The 17,777-nt window shown below is 43.4% G+C and overlaps 1 protein-coding gene across 1 annotated transcript; it reads right to left on the minus strand.

Moving 5' to 3' along the window:
- Nucleotides 1–6,669: 6,669 nt before the first annotated feature.
- LOC138796413 (vomeronasal type-2 receptor 26-like) lies at nt 6,670–16,544 on the minus strand. Its single transcript, XM_069976010.1, has 7 exons — nt 16,464–16,544; nt 14,998–16,038; nt 13,441–13,564; nt 10,984–11,797; nt 7,566–7,664; nt 7,328–7,469; nt 6,670–7,014 (listed from the first exon to the last, which is right to left on the minus strand). The coding sequence occupies exons 1-7, from the start codon at nt 16,542–16,544 to the stop codon at nt 6,670–6,672; spliced, it is 2,646 nt and encodes an 881-aa protein (XP_069832111.1).
- Between the last annotated feature and the right edge of the window lie 1,233 nt (nt 16,545–17,777).

Consider the following 17,777-nt stretch of genomic DNA (forward strand, 5'->3'; position numbering starts at 1 on the left):
ATAGAACCAAATCAAACTTTTCAAAAGTTTGCTCATCCCTAGTTTTTATGATTTGTCAGGAAGTTTACTTTTCTGGTCTTCTCTGTCTACTATGGACAGTTGTATTCTAGTCTAGTTCTAGTGATTGTTTATAAATTGCATCTGCTCAGTATGAGGCAAGCATGACACGTATCCATGTCTGCATCCATATTACTACAACCTGGCCTGCCATGACTTTCTTTTCCATCTGGTTTAGACGGCCATGTTAAGTCATTTAAGTCATTTAAGGGACCCCTGGACCTGGATGGTAGACAAGGACAGACAGACAGTGTGAGCCCTAGCTCTAGGCCCCCCAATGCTGTCCTTGCCTACTTGCCAGTCTTGATCAAGGCTGCAACCGCCAACTTGGCATTGGTTCCTACGCTGGGTAAAGTGAAACACAGAATAAGACAAGTTGGACAAACACAATAAAGAATGATCAAGCAGATACAGTACGAACCAGAGATAGCAGAACAGTACAAAAACAGTGGTCAAAAACGGAGATTAGAAAGACAGGCAAAGAGGTCAGAATTCCAAGTAAACCAAGATAAATGCCAGCTAAAGCATAGCATTTATATTGGGTTAGAGCGCAACTGTCCATCACCACTCAAGTTTTGGAGGGTGACGGCAGCACATCTAAAAGACAAACAACATTTTTTTTTCACCTGTTCGCGCTCCCCTGCTATCCTCTTGTTGCTCTCTGGTGTCTTCATCCGCCAATAGAGTCATGGTACTCTCAGCCAATCACTGGCTGATTGGGACGGGACAGCACTGCCGCTAGTGATTGGCTGTCACCAGAGAAGATGGTACTGGAGAAGGAGGACACTGGAGGAGTGCGGACAAGTATGTAGGATGAGGGATCTTTTGGGACCACAGTTAAACAGCTAAACACCTGCAATCATCTAGCTAATATAGTGGGGATTGTTTTGAGCTCAGTTCAAAATTTAAACTGCCGAACCAAACTTTTCCAAGGTTTGCTCATCTCTAGTATTGGACAAAGATCTTAGGCTTCAGATTTTTCCAACAATCTTGGCATCTCTATAGAGGTATATTTTATTTTACTATCCTATTAAGGTTTTTGACCGTGTGGTAGTCTGTTCACACACACATAATGCACTGCAGTGCCAAATCTAAAACAGTGTCGTATGCCCGTTAGTGTGTTATGCATCTAGCTGATCCTGATCGGTTTCCATAGCCATGACATCGCCAGTGTTAGTGAGGCCTCTGGCTTACATGTTCACCATCGGGACTATAAACAGCGGCTTTGGTTTCGACAGCTATGATTGACAGCCGGGACTGTCCATGGTCCTGATGGGTTGAGCAATTCTTTGCATAATATTATTATATCTATTATTATGGCTCTGTGGTATATTACTAAATAGATTTATATACAATTTATACAGATGTTACTGGGGATCAACAAATCCTTGTTGGGATAGTAGTTTATTACTTTTTGGACTGATACTCTTAGTTTTTAGTAAAGGTAGGAATTAGTGTTTCTATGGATTCACAAAATCAATGTAGACGGGGGAAAGAATCTAGACACATAAAAACACAGAAAAAACAGCTCACCGCAATGGCAAGCTACTGACCCACTACAGACATGAAAATAGCTAAAAGCTGCCCCCCCCCCCAACTGCTAAAAAAATTCCCACAAAAATAATAAGGCTCTTGGCGACCATTTGCAAATTTGAACAAATTGCAGATACAGCCTGATTTTGTTGTATGTCCTATGGGCCAGTGCCCACTGTCTACTGAAACATTGCTTAAAGAGAACCAATCTGCATCAGTCATAACCTTGAGATAGTGGACATGCTGCCCAGGAGTAATGGTGGTGCACAGAGGTTTAAGGAGGTCAGTAGATGGAAGAAACCTATGAAGTTTAATTTCTGAGCATTTTAGCCCTCGCTCATCTCTATTGTCTATAGCTGAGAATAGTGATATGGAGACATTAGCAGCGTTTCCTATGACCTGTGATAGGAGGAGAATTACTATCCCAATAACCTGCACAAATCCCAGACACATCATTTATTTTATACAATCTGGGAAGGAGTTCTATATTGTGTGGACTGTCCAGGAATCTGCAGATCCCTGTCATCTCTGGAGCCATAACCCCCATCATCTATTACAGGAATATTACAGATAGAAGCCTGTACTGTGTCTATAGATGGGGAAGCTGTGTCTGCAGCCGTCACACTATTCTCTCCCCTTCTCTAATAGACACAACACACAGGACATTATCACTTACTCTGCACGTATTATCCATGGGTGAGGTTCTCCTGGTAGTCGAATATATTCAGTTTTTTGATGGATAGTGAGCAGCCCCCCGATGATGAGGTGTCCATCCTGGTAGCTTTCCTCCATATCATTAAAAAGTTCTCTAATCTTGAGATCACAGAGTAATTGTGTGAAAGGAAGCCATGTAAGCATCAGTATAATAAGGAAGATGAACATCTCATAAGAATAGGATGATAGAGAAGAAGTGTATACTGGTCTAAGTAATATATAATCATGGAAGCAGCAGGGACAGCAGAGACACAGAGCATGCGGCAGCTTATAGGATCAGTGACATTATGGTGGCTGCTCTCATCTCTCCTCTTCTTATACAGTATAATGGGATATATTTTACACTGTCTGGTCTCATCACACATTATTCTGGATCTGATCCCTGATGATTGTGGCCTGAACTGTTTTAACAGTACAAGATGAAGAAACCAAAATAAGATTCAGTTGTCCTTGTTTTATACAGATGTATTTTCATATCACATTCTCATTCATTTCATGAACCCCTGTCTCCAATAAGACTTACAATGTTATATACCCTCCAATACATACATACTGGACCAGTTCCATGGGGAGCTAAGTACTCTATCAGAATGTTTGTGGAGTATTGGAGGAGACTGGGGGACCCAGTGAAGCAGAAGTAAACTTTTTGTAGATGTTGCTGTTGGTCAGGCTTAAGCTCAGGGACCCAAATGGTGCAAGAAAAAAGTTCTAACCCTTGGGGTGGGGGTTGGCTTCATCCCCTAAATAAGAGGACATTTATGTGTATGAGATTTGCAGTACTACTTTTTGCCCATAAGATGCCACTATTTTTCTCATATTAACTGCCAACCCATTGAAGGTTTCAGGAGTTAATTTGTTATTTGCCTATTGTGTGTCAGAGTGTCAGAGACTGGTTGTCAGCCTCTACCCTCTCTTTAAGCCTACCAGAGAAGGTTCTAACCTCTTAGGTACCAAGTTATCTAAGGCTTTTCTCCACCAACAGGAAATTAGCCCAGCCATAGCATATAAGTAGCTGATGGAGTGCAAGTAGGGTTCCTGTACAGATCCTGAGAGCTAGAGAGAGAGACTCCCACCCCTCATACAGGGAGTCTGTTTTATTCTATGTTTCTTCATAAATACTCTATGCTGACCAAGGACTGTTCCCAGTGGTTGGAAAAGTTGCTTATTCTGCCGAAATGCCCTGCTAAACTACTGCCTAATCTCCTTGGGTAATCTTGATGGATTAGCTCTACCCGGATGTATCCTCCCAGAGGCCAGATTCTCCCGGGGGCCATATTCCTGGACCTCGAGCTCTGTGATCTCTTTCAGTAATAGTAGGTACTTCAAAGCTGTGAGTATGGGTTTCTTTCTATCTACAAGTAATGCAACTGCAGGAAGTTCAAACACTGAAGGTATCCAGCATTCCAACAAATTCTTAAAAATATATGTGCTTTATTCCTTTAAAAAAAAAAAAAAGATTTAAAAAAAACTTCACTCAGGATGCCTGTGCACCTATTCATTTCGCATAGTGATGAGCAAGTACTAAAATGCTCAGGTGCTCGTTACTCAAGACAAATATTTCCCGATACCCGGGTGCTTGTTTTGAGTAACAAACCCCATTAAAGTCATTGGGAAACTCGAGCATTTTTTCAGGGGACCCAAGCTCGGCACACGGAAGGTTGTGTGAAAACCTGTCAACCTCAGAAAATGATGAAAACACCACGAAAATGGACAGAAATCAGCAGGGGCAGCATGCATAATCGCACTATTACGCCAACTTCTGCGCAACAGCATGGCAGTGATCACACATTGAAGGATTAAAACAGAGTTAGCATATGAACCACCCCAAAATTTAGCCAGACACAGCATGGCAGTGAGAACACAGGGAACCATAAAAACAGAGGTAGCATATAAACCACCCAAAAATTTAGCTTGACACAGCATGGCAGTGAGGACACAGGGAACCATTAAAACAGAGGTAGCATATGAGCGACCCAAAAATTTTGCCTGACACAGCATGGCAGTGAGAACACAGGGAACCATTAAAACACAGGTAGCATATGAACCTCTCAAAAACTTAGCCTGACACCACGGAATACCACGGCAATGGACAGGAAACAGCAGGGGCAGCATGCATGGATGCCTCTGAGGCTGCCTTATCGTACCATTATGCCAAATTTTTGGCAACAGCATGGTGGTCATTCTCAAGACAATAGTGCTGACCCAGACCAAGATGGGCAAGGCACATGCGACCACGGTCAAAGGCCTGAAGGTCAATTTGAAGGTCAAAGGCCTTGGAGAGTGTTCCCCTGCCAGTGCCTGACAAGCTGACTGCTCCCCTCCTCCCCCCTTAATAACTTGTCTTTTTAAGTTACTAGACTGACCTTGGCTGGGGCATGACACCCCCTTGATTACTTTAGCAGTTGGAGTAACTTTTTCTGTATCATGTGACTCACCACTTCTCCCCACCGCTGATTTGATTTTGATTTTGATTTTGAATTTAAGTTTGAATATGAGTTTGAATTTGAGTTTGAATTTGAGTGGCTCAGTGGTTAGCACTGTAACCTTTCAGCACTGGGGTTCTGGGTTCAAATCCCACCAAGGATAACATCTACATGAAGTTTGTATATTCTCTCCACATGATCACCTGTACACACTGCTGCGGTTTCTATAGTGGTGTACCCTGAGGCCCCATAAATTGAGAGAAGAAGCTAGGAAGTGAATATCTGCGGTGTGCTTTGAAAATTGAAATTGAACATTTAAAAAAAAAGACCATAAAGTGGCATTTACCAGCCTTTTAGATGAGGCAGGCGTGGAACCTCCCAAAAATTATGCCTGACACAGCATGGCTTTGAGAACTCAGTGAACAAGTTAGATAAGACAGTCGTTCAACCTCACAAAAATTAGGCCTGACAGAGCATGGCAATGAGGACACAGAGAACCATTAAAATTGAGGTAGCAAGTGAGCTTTCCAAAAATTATGCCAGGCACAGCATGGCAGTGAGGACACAGAGAATCATTAAAAGTGAGGAACCAAGTGAGTTTTCCAAAAATTATGCCAGACACAGCATGGCAGTGAGGACACAGAGAACCATTAAAAGTGAGGTAGCAAGTGAGCCTCTCAAAAATTATGCCAGACACAGCATGGTAGTGAGGACAGAGTGACCAAGGTAGAAGCGGTAGCAGGTGAGCCTCCCAAAAATTATGCCAGACACAGCATTATGGTGATGATAGAGTGACCCAGGTAGAAGCAGTAGCAGATGAGCCTCCCAAAAATTATGCCAGGCACAGCATGGCGGAACAAGAAATGTCTGTTGGCTGAGAATTGCAGGAGGAGGAGGAAGAAGAGGAGGAGAGGATATACGAAGAATCTTCATGTTGAGCTCTAAGACTTCAGGCTGAGCAGGGAGGTTTGAAGCAGACACAGCAGCTGGATGGTGAGGCTGATGATGGCTGCATTGCCACTGACCATCTGTGTTGACTCCTCAAAAGGGCCCAGTACCTGACAGATAGCAGACATCCACGTCCACTCCTCATTGTAGATTTGCGGAAACTGAAGGACCTGACTACCGCTTCTTGCCGAAGTTGACATCTGGCATTCTGCAATTGCTGGTAAACCCTGGCTACCATCCCGAAGGTGGAATTCCACAGTGTAGGCATGTGAACCACCCTAAAATGTAGCCCAAAACAGCATGGCAGTAAGTTCTAGAACACAGAGAACTATTAAAACAGAGGTAGCATATGAACCACCCAAAAACTCAGCCTGACACTACGGAATTGGACAGGAGACTGCAGGGGTAGCAGTCATGGATGCCTCTATAACAGACTGACCAGGGCTAGGGCATGCCCCCTCCCCCCCCCCCCCTCTATTACTTTAGCAGTTGGGGTAATTTTCCCAGTATCATGTCACTCACCACTTCTCCCCAGCGCTTCTGTTCTGGCTACCAAATTTAAATTTTAAATTTAAATTGTATTTTGGAGATACAATAGATGACCAGATAGCCTCTGCAAAATAGTTGAATTTGAATTCGACTATTAGTCGAATTGAAGTTGATTTGATTTGAAAATTGAAATTGAAGATTAAAAAAAAGTCCATAAAGTGGCCTTTAACGAGCAGCTGACTACTGCCTTTGAAACAGCTACAAAATTTAAGGACTGCAGAGGACACCCCAGAGTTGACATCCACAGATTGAATGGTTAGAAATGGACAACACAAGGATCCTAAATTAGGACCCACCATTTTCACTGTCTGTTCATTTTAACTGTGGTGTGTATCTTGGAGATACAATAGATGACCTGACAGCCCTGCAAAATAGCACTTGAATTGAAGTTGATTTGGTTTGAAAATTGAAATTGAAGATTATGAAAAAGAACATAAATTGGCCTTTAGATGAGGCAGGCGTGGAACTTCCCAAAAATTAGGCCTGACACAATGAAGTACCGAGGAGCAGCCACCGCCATGAGGTTCCTAAAAGCCTCTGTCTCTACCAGCCGATAGGGCAGCATCTTCAGGCTCAGCAATTTGCCTATGTGCACATTTAGGGCTTGTGCATTTGGGTGAGTGGCAGTGTATTTGCTCTTCCGTTTAAAGGTTTGTTGTAGGGACAGTTGAACGCTTCGCTTGGAGACCTTGCTGGACACCTTGTGGAGCATACTGGAGTTGAAGGGGTGGGTGTAGGGCGGGAAGCGCTCGTGCCTGGGGCCTGGGCGGGGGACTGACAGAGCCAGCACCTGACACAGGGGAAGGAGCAGGGGTGTGACTTGCAGTTACTAAACAGCCTTGGTTCCACTGAGTGGGGTGTTTAGCATTCAAATATCTGCGCATGAGTGTAGTGGTTAGGCTGGTAGTGGTGGCTCCCCTGCTCATCCTGGCGTGGCACACGTTGCACGCTACAGTCCGTCGGTCATCCGCAGTTTCTTTAAAAAACCTCCAGACTTGCGATCATCTAGGCCTGGCCACGGGAGTTTGACTTTGTGAAACAGCTGCTGATCTACTTGCTCTGCCCCTGCTTCTCCTAATGCCCATCCCTCTTCCTTTTCCAACCGGTCCTGTGGCTGAACTTGCCTCCCTCTCAATAGCACTGTCTTCACTAGGCTTATCCACGCAGCTCGGGTCAGTCACCTCGTCCTCATCCACCAGCTCTTCCTCCAATTCCTCACTCTGCTCCCCACTTCGAATTACATCCCTTCACAACAACATCACTGTCTGACAACCAGACCTCATCGTCATCATCAGACACCTATTCCAACCCCTCTTACAAGTCCCCACTCTCATCACCCACTGATTGCGTGAGCTGCTATGTTTGGGCATCGGAACAAATCGACTGCTCCGGTTGCTCAGACTCAGGGAAAAGGCCAGAAAAGAGTTGGATATGGCTGCACTAAGAAATGGAGAAATAAGAAAATATACTGGTCACACTAGTTTTTGGAGGTTGTCGTATACAATCTGTGGATAAATGCTGCAATATACTGTATGCCACCCTTTTAGGCAGGGCAATTAGCAGTGAGCTTGGATGAGGCTGCACTAAGAAATGAAGACATAAGAAAATATACTGGTCACACTAGTTTTTGGAGGTTGTCGTATGAAATCTGTGGGTAAAAGCAGCTGCATAGTGTATGCCACCCTCTTACACAGGGCAATTAGCAGTGAGCTTAGATATGACTGCACTAAGAAATGAAGAAATAAGGAAATATACACACTAGTTTTTAGAGGTTGTCGTAAAGTCTGTGTGTAAATGGTGGTATATGGTGTATGCCACCTGTTACACAGGACAATGAGAAGTGTGGTTCTATGCAGCTGTACTACAAATCACAGTAATACAATGTACAACAGCAGCAGCACCAGCCACAAAAAAATATAATAGTACTGAGGACTTTTTGGGGGTCTGTATGCAACACCAGCTGTCCCCTTTCTGCCAGCAGCCAATCACCACAGTGTGCTGCTAAAATCGTGTTAGCTGCACTGCAATTCCCAGCCAGCAGTCTGGAGTAATAAAAAAAAATAAAGATTTTAAGCCCTTACAAGGGCTGTTGGGTTCTTTCTATAATATCCCTGCCTACTAGAACGCTAATTTCCTCCTTAGTGCTATCCCTGACAAGAAGCAGCTCTGTCCCTATTCTCTTCCAGAATGCATGTGAGCCGAATGCCGCCAGCACAAATTTTTACATGCCAGGGTCATCTGATCTGGCCAACCAATCGCTGCTATCGACATGTATGGGTCCTACGTGATCGCAGAATGTACCAAAGAGTCTCCTACATGTTGATTGGCTGAGAAATTGCGCCCAAACTTAGAGGAAACGGATAATGCCATTTTCTCAAGTATTGCAAGATGCTTGTCCGAGTATCATTGAGTACCCTAATACTCAAAAGAGTACCAAGCTCGGACGAGCATGCTCGCTCATCACTAGTTTCACGATTAATCAGGTATGACAGGGAAATAAACACTAGTGGGTTAAAAACATCAAGCATTATCTATTTATTGCATTTGTTCAAGTGCAATTGTTCACATGCACTTATTATGCAGGCCCTGCGTTGTTTTTATTTGTTCTAGTTCCTGTAAGTGTATTGGCCGCTTGTTCCTTGTCTTGTTTGGAAAATGATATGAAAAAATTCTTAATGAAATTTTAAGTAAGATAAAAACATCAAGCAACCAATCATATGAAACGTATCAAGTGCAACATAGTTTTGCATAAGAGAAACAGATCACTGATCTCAGGGAGGCCAGCCAAAGATAACTTTGCCGGCTGCTCGTTAAAGCGCTCAGTGTGTCAAGGTGATGAGTCTACTTTTAGTCACCTCGCATCAATTAACTGTCTCTGTTCTAATTAACAAGCCCGTGCCCACATAGCCCGTATTAGAAGCTACAATACAGGACACATGGAGACAGGACACAGATGTGTGCACACAACTTCCTCTTTTTATCAGAAATGTTTCTCATTTTATAATCACGGAATACAGGAGTGGTAACATAGTCACATGTACATATTTGGTATAGCATGATTGGATAACTTGATTTTTAGATATAAATAGTATATAAAAGTGCGCAACGAATGGTTATATTATTGCATTGATATGGTATATAGCAAGTTCAGGCTTGTCTGCCTAGCAATTGGCAAGCTGTCAAGATTCTCCTTTAGTCATCCAGAAAGAGGAAGTTCTGGAGGTCCGGTCTTGCAGTTTTAGCATAAGCTGGCTGTCTGGAGCTGAAATATATCTGAATTAACTATTAAGACTCAGAACAAATTGAAATGTTTCTCTATAATCATAATCATTCATCTATAATCAATAATCAATACCGACCCTGACAAGTGCAGTGAACTCCTAGGTGCATTGCTAACTACCAAACATGAATATGCAAAAGAAGAGCCTGTGGAACCTCATTTAGGAGTCTCAAAACACAGGACTAGCCAAATATCCCTCTGGGAAGGACCCAGCCAAGGGGTGGCTCCTGTAGGGAAACCACCAAAACCACCATATTAAGTGGCCCTAAAAGTCAATGTAATGAAAAGGGAAGAATCAAGGCCAGGTATTCTTCCATAGACAGTCATTTCGGGGTGTTGGCCCTCATCAGTGTGGAGTAGGATTCTGGTTAGGTGGGAGCGATGCCTAGTAGAGCCATAAGAGAAACAGATCACTGAACTCAGGGACACCAGCCGAAGATAACACTGCCGGCAAACCTTAAACTTTGCCAACTGCCTCCCCTTGAAATAAATGCAAAAAATTAGCTTTGTTATTTAAGCAAATTTTTGCAAACCATGTTGTGATTTCAACTTTGCTGGATTTACTTCCCTCCACTAGAAGCCATCTAAAGTTCTCTTATTCCTTATTCTAGCACTCCACCATTAAAATATACTCTTCTTTTGCCTTTATCTATTTGTAATTTGCATCTTACAAATTTATTCTCTTATTTCGGATATATCCCACACAAACTTTACTTTGATTTCCAAAGAGGATAATGTGCCCATAACATTACTTTAATTTGACTTACATTGAATAGCCACAATACTGACTGAGATATTAAAGCACATATGACCAATTACTAGGTCTCCTGATCGAGCTCACTTTGTAACGTATGGAAGAGGTGAGGACTTCACATCTATCATCACTTTTGGAGAAATAACGTCTTACTGATCTCTCTAAGCACTGGTGAAAAGAAGACCTTTGAGTTGATTTGCCCCTTGTAGAACATTCCTTCTAGGAAGAATCAGGTTCCCGTCCTCGTTGACACCATTTTCTTTCTCCACGTCTTCTCATTGACCCCAATTTCTATCAATGGCGCACTCTCTGTCACTTTCAACATGCCACTTGGCAGGAGGAAGGGGAGATATTAATTATAAGTTTTGGAGAGCACAAAATGGCTACATATGTGAATGATCTTTTGATAATAATTTTGATACTGGAGATTTTAAAATAATTTACGTTTATTAACATGATCGATTTTATATAAATCCAGAAGGTTCAGTTACTAAATGTGTGCGTGTGATTTGAGTATTTGCTACGAAGCAAAAAAAAAAAAAAAAAGTCAAAATTATTGGCAGTGGTCGTGGTAATTTATGAGTTATGTGTTAAGACATAATCACTAACGAGAAGGTTAATAATTCCCAATTTTTTCTCCCCTTTTCCCCAGCAGGTCGGTTTTTCTATTCATTTCAGATCTAAATAAAATGATAAAACATTTGGGGAGAAACACACATCCTAACAGTCCAGCACTGGACGCCATCACTGCAAAGACCTCCACAGCCACCATGGATTTCCCTGTGGTGCTCAGATAAGCCGGGATCATGGCGATCCAGACACTGCAGAACACCAGCATGCTGAAGGTGATGTACTTGGCCTCATTGAAATTGTCCGGTAATGTCCTCACCATGAAAGCCAGAACAAAGCTCACCGCTGCCAGGAACCCCAGATACCCCAACATGGAGTAGAACCAGATATCTGACCCTGCATTACACTGAATGATGATCTTCCCAGGATAAGACTGAGTGTCCAGGTCCTGGAATGGAGGAGAGGTAGACAACCAGATAACACAGATTACAACCTGAATGGATGAACACAACAACACTACAGTATAGGGCAGCTTCACACTCAGCCATTTCCTCCAGGGGCTTCCAGGCTTGGTGGACTTAAAAGCAACACAAACCATCACAGTCTTGGCGAGAAGTGAAGAGACGGCAACTGAGAAGAAGACTCCAAAACTGGTTTCCCGTAATCTACAAGTGACATCACTGGGACGCCCAAGAAACAAGAAGACGGAGAGGAAGCTGAGGATGATGGAGACCAGGAGGAGATAACTCAGGTTCCGGTTATTAGCTCTAACAATAGGAGTGTCCCGGTAGGAGATAAATATCCTCAATATGGAGCCGGTCACAAGACATCCGAAGAGCGAGACACAGGAGAATACAGAAGCCATTGTGTCATTGTGGTAAGAGATGAAGTCCTGGACTTTGGGCAGACATCGGTCTCTCTTCTCATTCGGCCATTCATCACTTGGACATTTAATGCAGGTGTCAGAATCTGTAGGAAGATTTCATGACATATTTATATCAAAATTATAGATAAGCTGCTATCTCCTATCTATCTCATAAGTACTTAATACTATCGGAAAAGTACTATCTCAAGGTGCTCGAAAGTACTTAATACTCCAACAAATACATTGATAACATTGATAATATTTCCCTCCCTGCATGTTTGGTAGCTTTGATCAGCCAATAAACATGCGGGGAAAGGGCAGGAAAGTCCTATTACGCAGCAGCTACAATATGTTGGCTGCTGTTATAGCAGTGATTAGCCGGCTACATCAGGGGACCTGAGTCTATTTACAGCCAAGTCACCTGATGCTCAATTCATTTTCAGTCTGCTCGCTGACAGGGAGAGATACTGGAGCAGGGACAGATCAGGTGTAGGGTTCAGATTGTAGAGTTAGGTAGGTGATTACCTTAAATACATACCTAACAGTCCTTGTAAGGACTAGTAGTAGGAATTAGTGAGTGTGAGTGAACATACAGTTTACCAATATTGTAAGGAATACAGCAGTGGTACATACTGTAGATGGTATAAGTTCCACAACTATAAAGTACTTTTTAGGATTATCAAAAAAACATCTGTCATAGAAGTATTTTGCATTGTAACCAGTGTCATAGTGCAACAATCTAGCGGTGGTGACGCAGTATACGCTGTTGTATAGTATTTACAATAGATTTCTTTGTGAGACAAGAAACAAAACATACAAAAAATATCTGATTTACTGTATGTTGAAGTGTAATTAGTGTCATGGTGCTAAAGTCAAGTGGTGGTGACACAGTATACAATAAGTATATGCTAGTTTCCTAAGAAAAAATATGTGGAAAAACAGTGTAAAGGGGCGAGGACATGGGCATAGTGATGAGAGTGCGGGCACAAGCCATCGGCCTGGGCAACTTGAATAAGAGCCTGCTGCTGAGGAACAACACCAACACCTGTATCAAATGGTTCAGGAAGCACCTGAGGAAATTGTGTCCACCGATTCCCCAAGTGTAGATGAGGTGGATGAGAAAACGACTGGTCTGACTGGTCAGATGACTGAACCCAGCAATTTAGAGGGGAAGTGATCTGCAGCACCGGCTACAAGAGGCAGTGGTGTGGCCAGAAGGAGAAGGTGGGCCATAGCAAGTGGTCCTGAAAATGTTCCCCAGAGAACTCGGTCATGGGAGAGGCAGGTCTTCTGCAGTTTTGGATTACTTCAATGAAAGTCCTGAACACAAACATTAATAGACCACCCGATATAAAGGGTGAGGGGGAGGTGCTGACATCAACCATAATCAGCCCTTCTATCCAATCTTCTACTCTCTGTCCCTATATCACTCTGTAAGTCTCTTCCTGCTCTGCGGTAACTGCCTGCTGCCCTCCTGCTCTCTCCTCCACACATAGCCGACTGGCCACGTCCGTTACCGAACGTTATATAGAGAGGGAGGGGGAGATGCTGGCATCACAGAGGGGCCTAACGCTGATTGGAGGGCCGCTAGGGATTATGGTTAGTCCCTTTCTCATCTCTAGCAGTCACCCATTCTTCTTATGTCTCAATAGTAATGTATTGGGACTTTAACCAACCCTTGATCACTTTGCTTTATCACTCCCGGTAAGACACTACTATTTACCCATTATACCAGTATACTACATACCGGCTATACTGGATATCTCTTCTTCTGAACACAGGACACAGTCATAGCAGCAGGTATGGATTGTTTCTCCCGGCTTTTTCCGGCTTCCAGGTAGACATGGGTCTGAGCAGCTGGATACTGGGACCTGAATAAAAAGACCAGAAACTTTACAGAATGTACAGACTCCCCTGGAGCCATAAGCAGAGGAGGGTATGACTTTAGGAAAAGGGGGATCAAAAGCCACGCCAACCCTCATTGTATAGTGGCATAGACTCAAGCACATGTGGTTCTGCTTTAAGAGGGAAGAGTTACAAATGAATGAATCAAACTTCCAAGATTTGTTAAAAACTTTTTGTGAAGTTCGTAATGAACCTGTTCCAAGATGGTGGGCACACAACTTAATACACATACAAAACAAAAAAGAGCATGTGCTTACCTGTCAGCGCTTCCCCGGTGTCCTCTTACAGGTCTCCAGTATCCCCCACTGATCGCAGCCCTTGGGCATTCACTCCCGAAATGAGAGTGACAGCCAATCATTGACTGCCTGAAATGGGACAGTGATTTGACTGAGTGGGTTGTCACTCGGGTTGTCACTCTCCTCTCAATAAGGAAGTGTTGGTGTCTACGATATGTAGGGGACACCAAGGGACCACGGACAGGTAAGAATTGATGAGCGAATGCCTGCAAGTGTTTGTTGTTTTAGTGTAGTATGTTTAAGGTTTGGATCAAGCCAACAGAACATAGATATGCAATCTCTGAGGCCTTGTGTCACCCTCTAGGACGGTTCATCCAATAATAATAAGTAAAATAATAATAATATTATTAATTATTATTATTATTATTATTATTATTATTATTATTATTATTTGAAGATAATATTACCAATTAGGGGAAGCTTTATCAAAGGGTGTAAAATATAGACTGGTGTAAACTGCCCACAGCAACCAATCACAACTCCTCTTTCCTTTCACCAGAGCTGGAAGCTGAGCTGTAATTGGTTGCTGTGGGCAGTTTGCATCAGTGTATATTTTACATCCTTTGATAAATTTGGGCCTTAATGTTTAATTATATATAAGAGAAGAAAGGCACATGGTACACATAAAACAGTAACCCATTCCTAACTTCAACTGTGCAATATATAAGAGCATACATATAAAACACTGACATCTACAGGTGAAACTCTAAAGAGCGCTACACCACAACTTAATCTGGAGTGAGAAGCTTTTGTGACAGGTGTATGAAAGAACACCCGTGGTGGGACACCACATGTCCGCTTTTGTGGATCCACATTTTTTATGAAAGAGAAATGATATTGTTTCAAAGCAGATCAGCAATCGCGGAATGGGTCCATAAATTGTGGACCACTACGCTGCTGTCCATTATCGCGGGTCTGAGATTGCGGCCAGCAGTGCGGACGTGTGAATGAAGCCTAAGAAAGTATTCTGTCTGTGTGAGCCAGGTTTATCTTCCCCTTATCAAGAGAACAATAAAGCTGTCACTCTGACAATATCATCCTAATTCCTGCCCATTATTATACTGAGACTATCCTACAGGTAACACCTTATTGTAGCACCTTACCTGTATTGTATGTTTCCAGGTTATAGACTTAGGATCAAGGTAAAGCTTCTGACCACTGACATCCCAGGGGGTATAATTTCCTATTTCCACCTTTCGTATGTCCATATGTGTGGTCTTATTTATAAATACCCAGTTTATTATCTTATATGGATGTACAGCTTCTCCTTGGTCATTGAAGTAATATGAAGATGCCATTGGATCCAATGGAGACTTCATCCTCTGTAGGTAGCGCTGTAACCTCCGGGTATATTGTAGAAGTCCAGGGATAGAATTTTCTTGATATTTGTCTTTTATATATAAGAACATTTCATGTAGAGATTTTCCCAGGATTTCTACTGCGTTATACACTCTCGGAGAGACTCCAGAGGAGAGGTAATTCCTCAGACTTGGTATAGCGTAAATATACGTCTTATTATCCCAGTCATTAGTGAAATTGAAGGAAATAAAGGCATTTTCATCTTCACTTACTGCTATAAAATCTATTTCTTTCAACATTGCTTCAGTATTTAATATATTGGGGAGTTTCCTGTAATTTTTCACAAAATCTTTCTCTCCCGGAAAAGGTTGTGATGAAAAGTCCACGGCTAGACTCCCATTCGTTCCTGGATATTGCATTTCTGATACAAGGTAACTGAGAGCCCAAGACGGTGGAAGGATGAGAGTTTTGTTTATAAATATAGATTCATAATTAACTAATAACAAAGCTCCATTATCTGTGTAGGTGCCGCATATTATAATGACACTGACCTGTGGACTCTGTAATAAATGTGATATCCGCTCATTATCCTTCTTATTTTCCTCTGTAAGTTTTATAATGTAAGCGGCACAGATCCCGTCCTCTCTCATGTACTTTGTCAGTATCTGCAGCTCATTCTCTCCGGCATCATTATCCGATACTAAAATCCCAACCCAGGTCCAGCCAAAGTGCTTCACCAGTTTGGTTATTACCATATTGTGGACGTGGTGATTCTGGACGGTGCGGAAAACATGTGGATAGAGACGTCTATCAGATAGTGAGTGGTCGGTGGCTCCATAGCTGATCTGCAAAATGCAGAAGGAAATAAAAAAACATTTTCTACAGACTGGAGGGGGATTTGTGATAAGGTTATCAGCATTGCTCAGTCATGATCCTTATAATATAACTGTTAAACAAAACAGCCATAGTTTATAATTTTCTTAACTACATTTTTGGCCATTGTTCTCCAAAACATTTTTTATATAATGCTGCCCTTATACGCAACATAATAAACATTTTATTCTTACACCACCACACTGCCCTGGTGTCCCCCAGCAGTAATTCTGGGTCGCCGGCTGAACACTTTTACAGGCCACTCAGACAATTACTGACTGAAGCAGGCCAGCACTGAGCCACAACCGCTCCCGCTGTTCCCAGTCTCGGACAGACGCTGGTCCCAATGTGTAGGGGGCCGTCGCCGCTGCCTCTTGAGCCCCACAGGGCATCTCACATGTCCTGTTTCCAGCTCGCTCTCCTCAGCGCCCCAGCTGTTGGCTCGCACACTTCTGCTCCCTGGGGCACGTGCAAACATTCTCTCTGTAATTTAAAAAGGCATTACTTCTCTAATTGGTTGATGCACTAAATTACCTCCCTGTAAGTTCCTGCTTTGTCCTGACTAGTATTGGATCCTTTGCATGCTTCCCATAAATGTGTGGTCCAAGCTTGCCCATGACTCCTGCCTGTGATTCCTGCCCCTGGTTTAAACCGTGCTCATTCCTGCCTGTGACTGTTATCCCGGTTCCAGCCGTTAGTCCAGCTGTGTTCCAGCCTGCCTGCCTACCACTCTCCAGCCTCACTTCGCTCGCTGCTGCTAGCAGGCCACGCCAGGGGTAGTGACCTGGGGGTCGCCTTCAACGGCATGCACCTATGCCTTGCTCTGCCGTTGAGACCCAAAGATGTGCAAAGGGTTCATCTTCCAGTGTACCATGCATATTGAACTTATGGCCAACCAGTTCATCATGGAGGGCTTCAAGGTGGCATTTGTCATCAGCTTCCTTGTGGGGAAGTAATACCTCTGTTAGATCTGGTTACCGCTAACCTTTATTGAAGCTCCGGTGCATGTTCGAGGAACCAGCTCGAGCATCCTCTGCTGAGTGCACCCTCCTCAACCAGGGGAACTGTTCAGTGGGCAACTACGCAAGAGTTCTGCACGCTGACTGCCGAGCTTGACTGGAATAATGCTGCCTTAGTCTCCAGCTTCAAGAAGGGCCTTTCCAGTTGAGTGAAAGATGTGCTTTCTAGCCAGGACCTCGTGACCTCTTTGAATGACCAGAACCATCTGGCCACTCGGATCAACGTCTGTTTCTTTGAGAGAGAAGAGGAGGTTCGGCACGAACACAAGTTACATCGTCCTCGCCACACGTTTTCAAAAGTCCCCGCCAGTATCTGAGGAGCTCATGCAGGTGGAGAGAGTTAATTTGTTGCCAGAGGAAAGAACACGCAGTCGGGAGCAGAATCTGTGCCAGAAGTGCCAACTCCCAGTGGTTCAACTTACCCAACTACTGTAGAAGATTGCCTTTTACATTTTGTCCCATTCCTTTTCTAAATTCCGTCCCACTCCTCTTCATACATATTGTTGGGTCCCCCTTGGCTACAGCTCCATGCACCCAGCCTTGATTGGAAGACCGACGAGATCTTGCCTTGGGGTCTGGATTGCTTTGACCGCTGTCTGCAGTCTTCTCATGGCCGATCCTATTTGTCAGTGACTCTTCCAAGCCATTGCCTCCGAAAAAGAAGCTGACACACTACCACCTCATTCTCCCCA

Source organism: Dendropsophus ebraccatus, chromosome 7 (genome assembly GCF_027789765.1).
Source record: "Dendropsophus ebraccatus isolate aDenEbr1 chromosome 7, aDenEbr1.pat, whole genome shotgun sequence".
NCBI lineage: Eukaryota > Metazoa > Chordata > Amphibia > Anura > Hylidae > Dendropsophus > Dendropsophus ebraccatus.

Excerpts from the sequence above, each read along its gene's own strand:
- LOC138796413 (XM_069976010.1), bottom strand. The coding sequence starts at position 16,544 with ATGTTTGCACGTGCCCCAGGGAGCAGAAGTGTGCGAGCCAACAGCTGG. Across the intron at positions 13,565-14,997 it reads CCTGGAAACATACAATACAG|GTCCCAGTATCCAGCTGCTC; the intron begins GTAAGGTGCTAC and ends CTTTTTATTCAG. Across the intron at positions 7,665-10,983 it reads ATGGCGTCCAGTGCTGGACT|TGCAGCCATATCCAACTCTT; the intron begins GTTAGGATGTGT and ends TCCATTTCTTAG.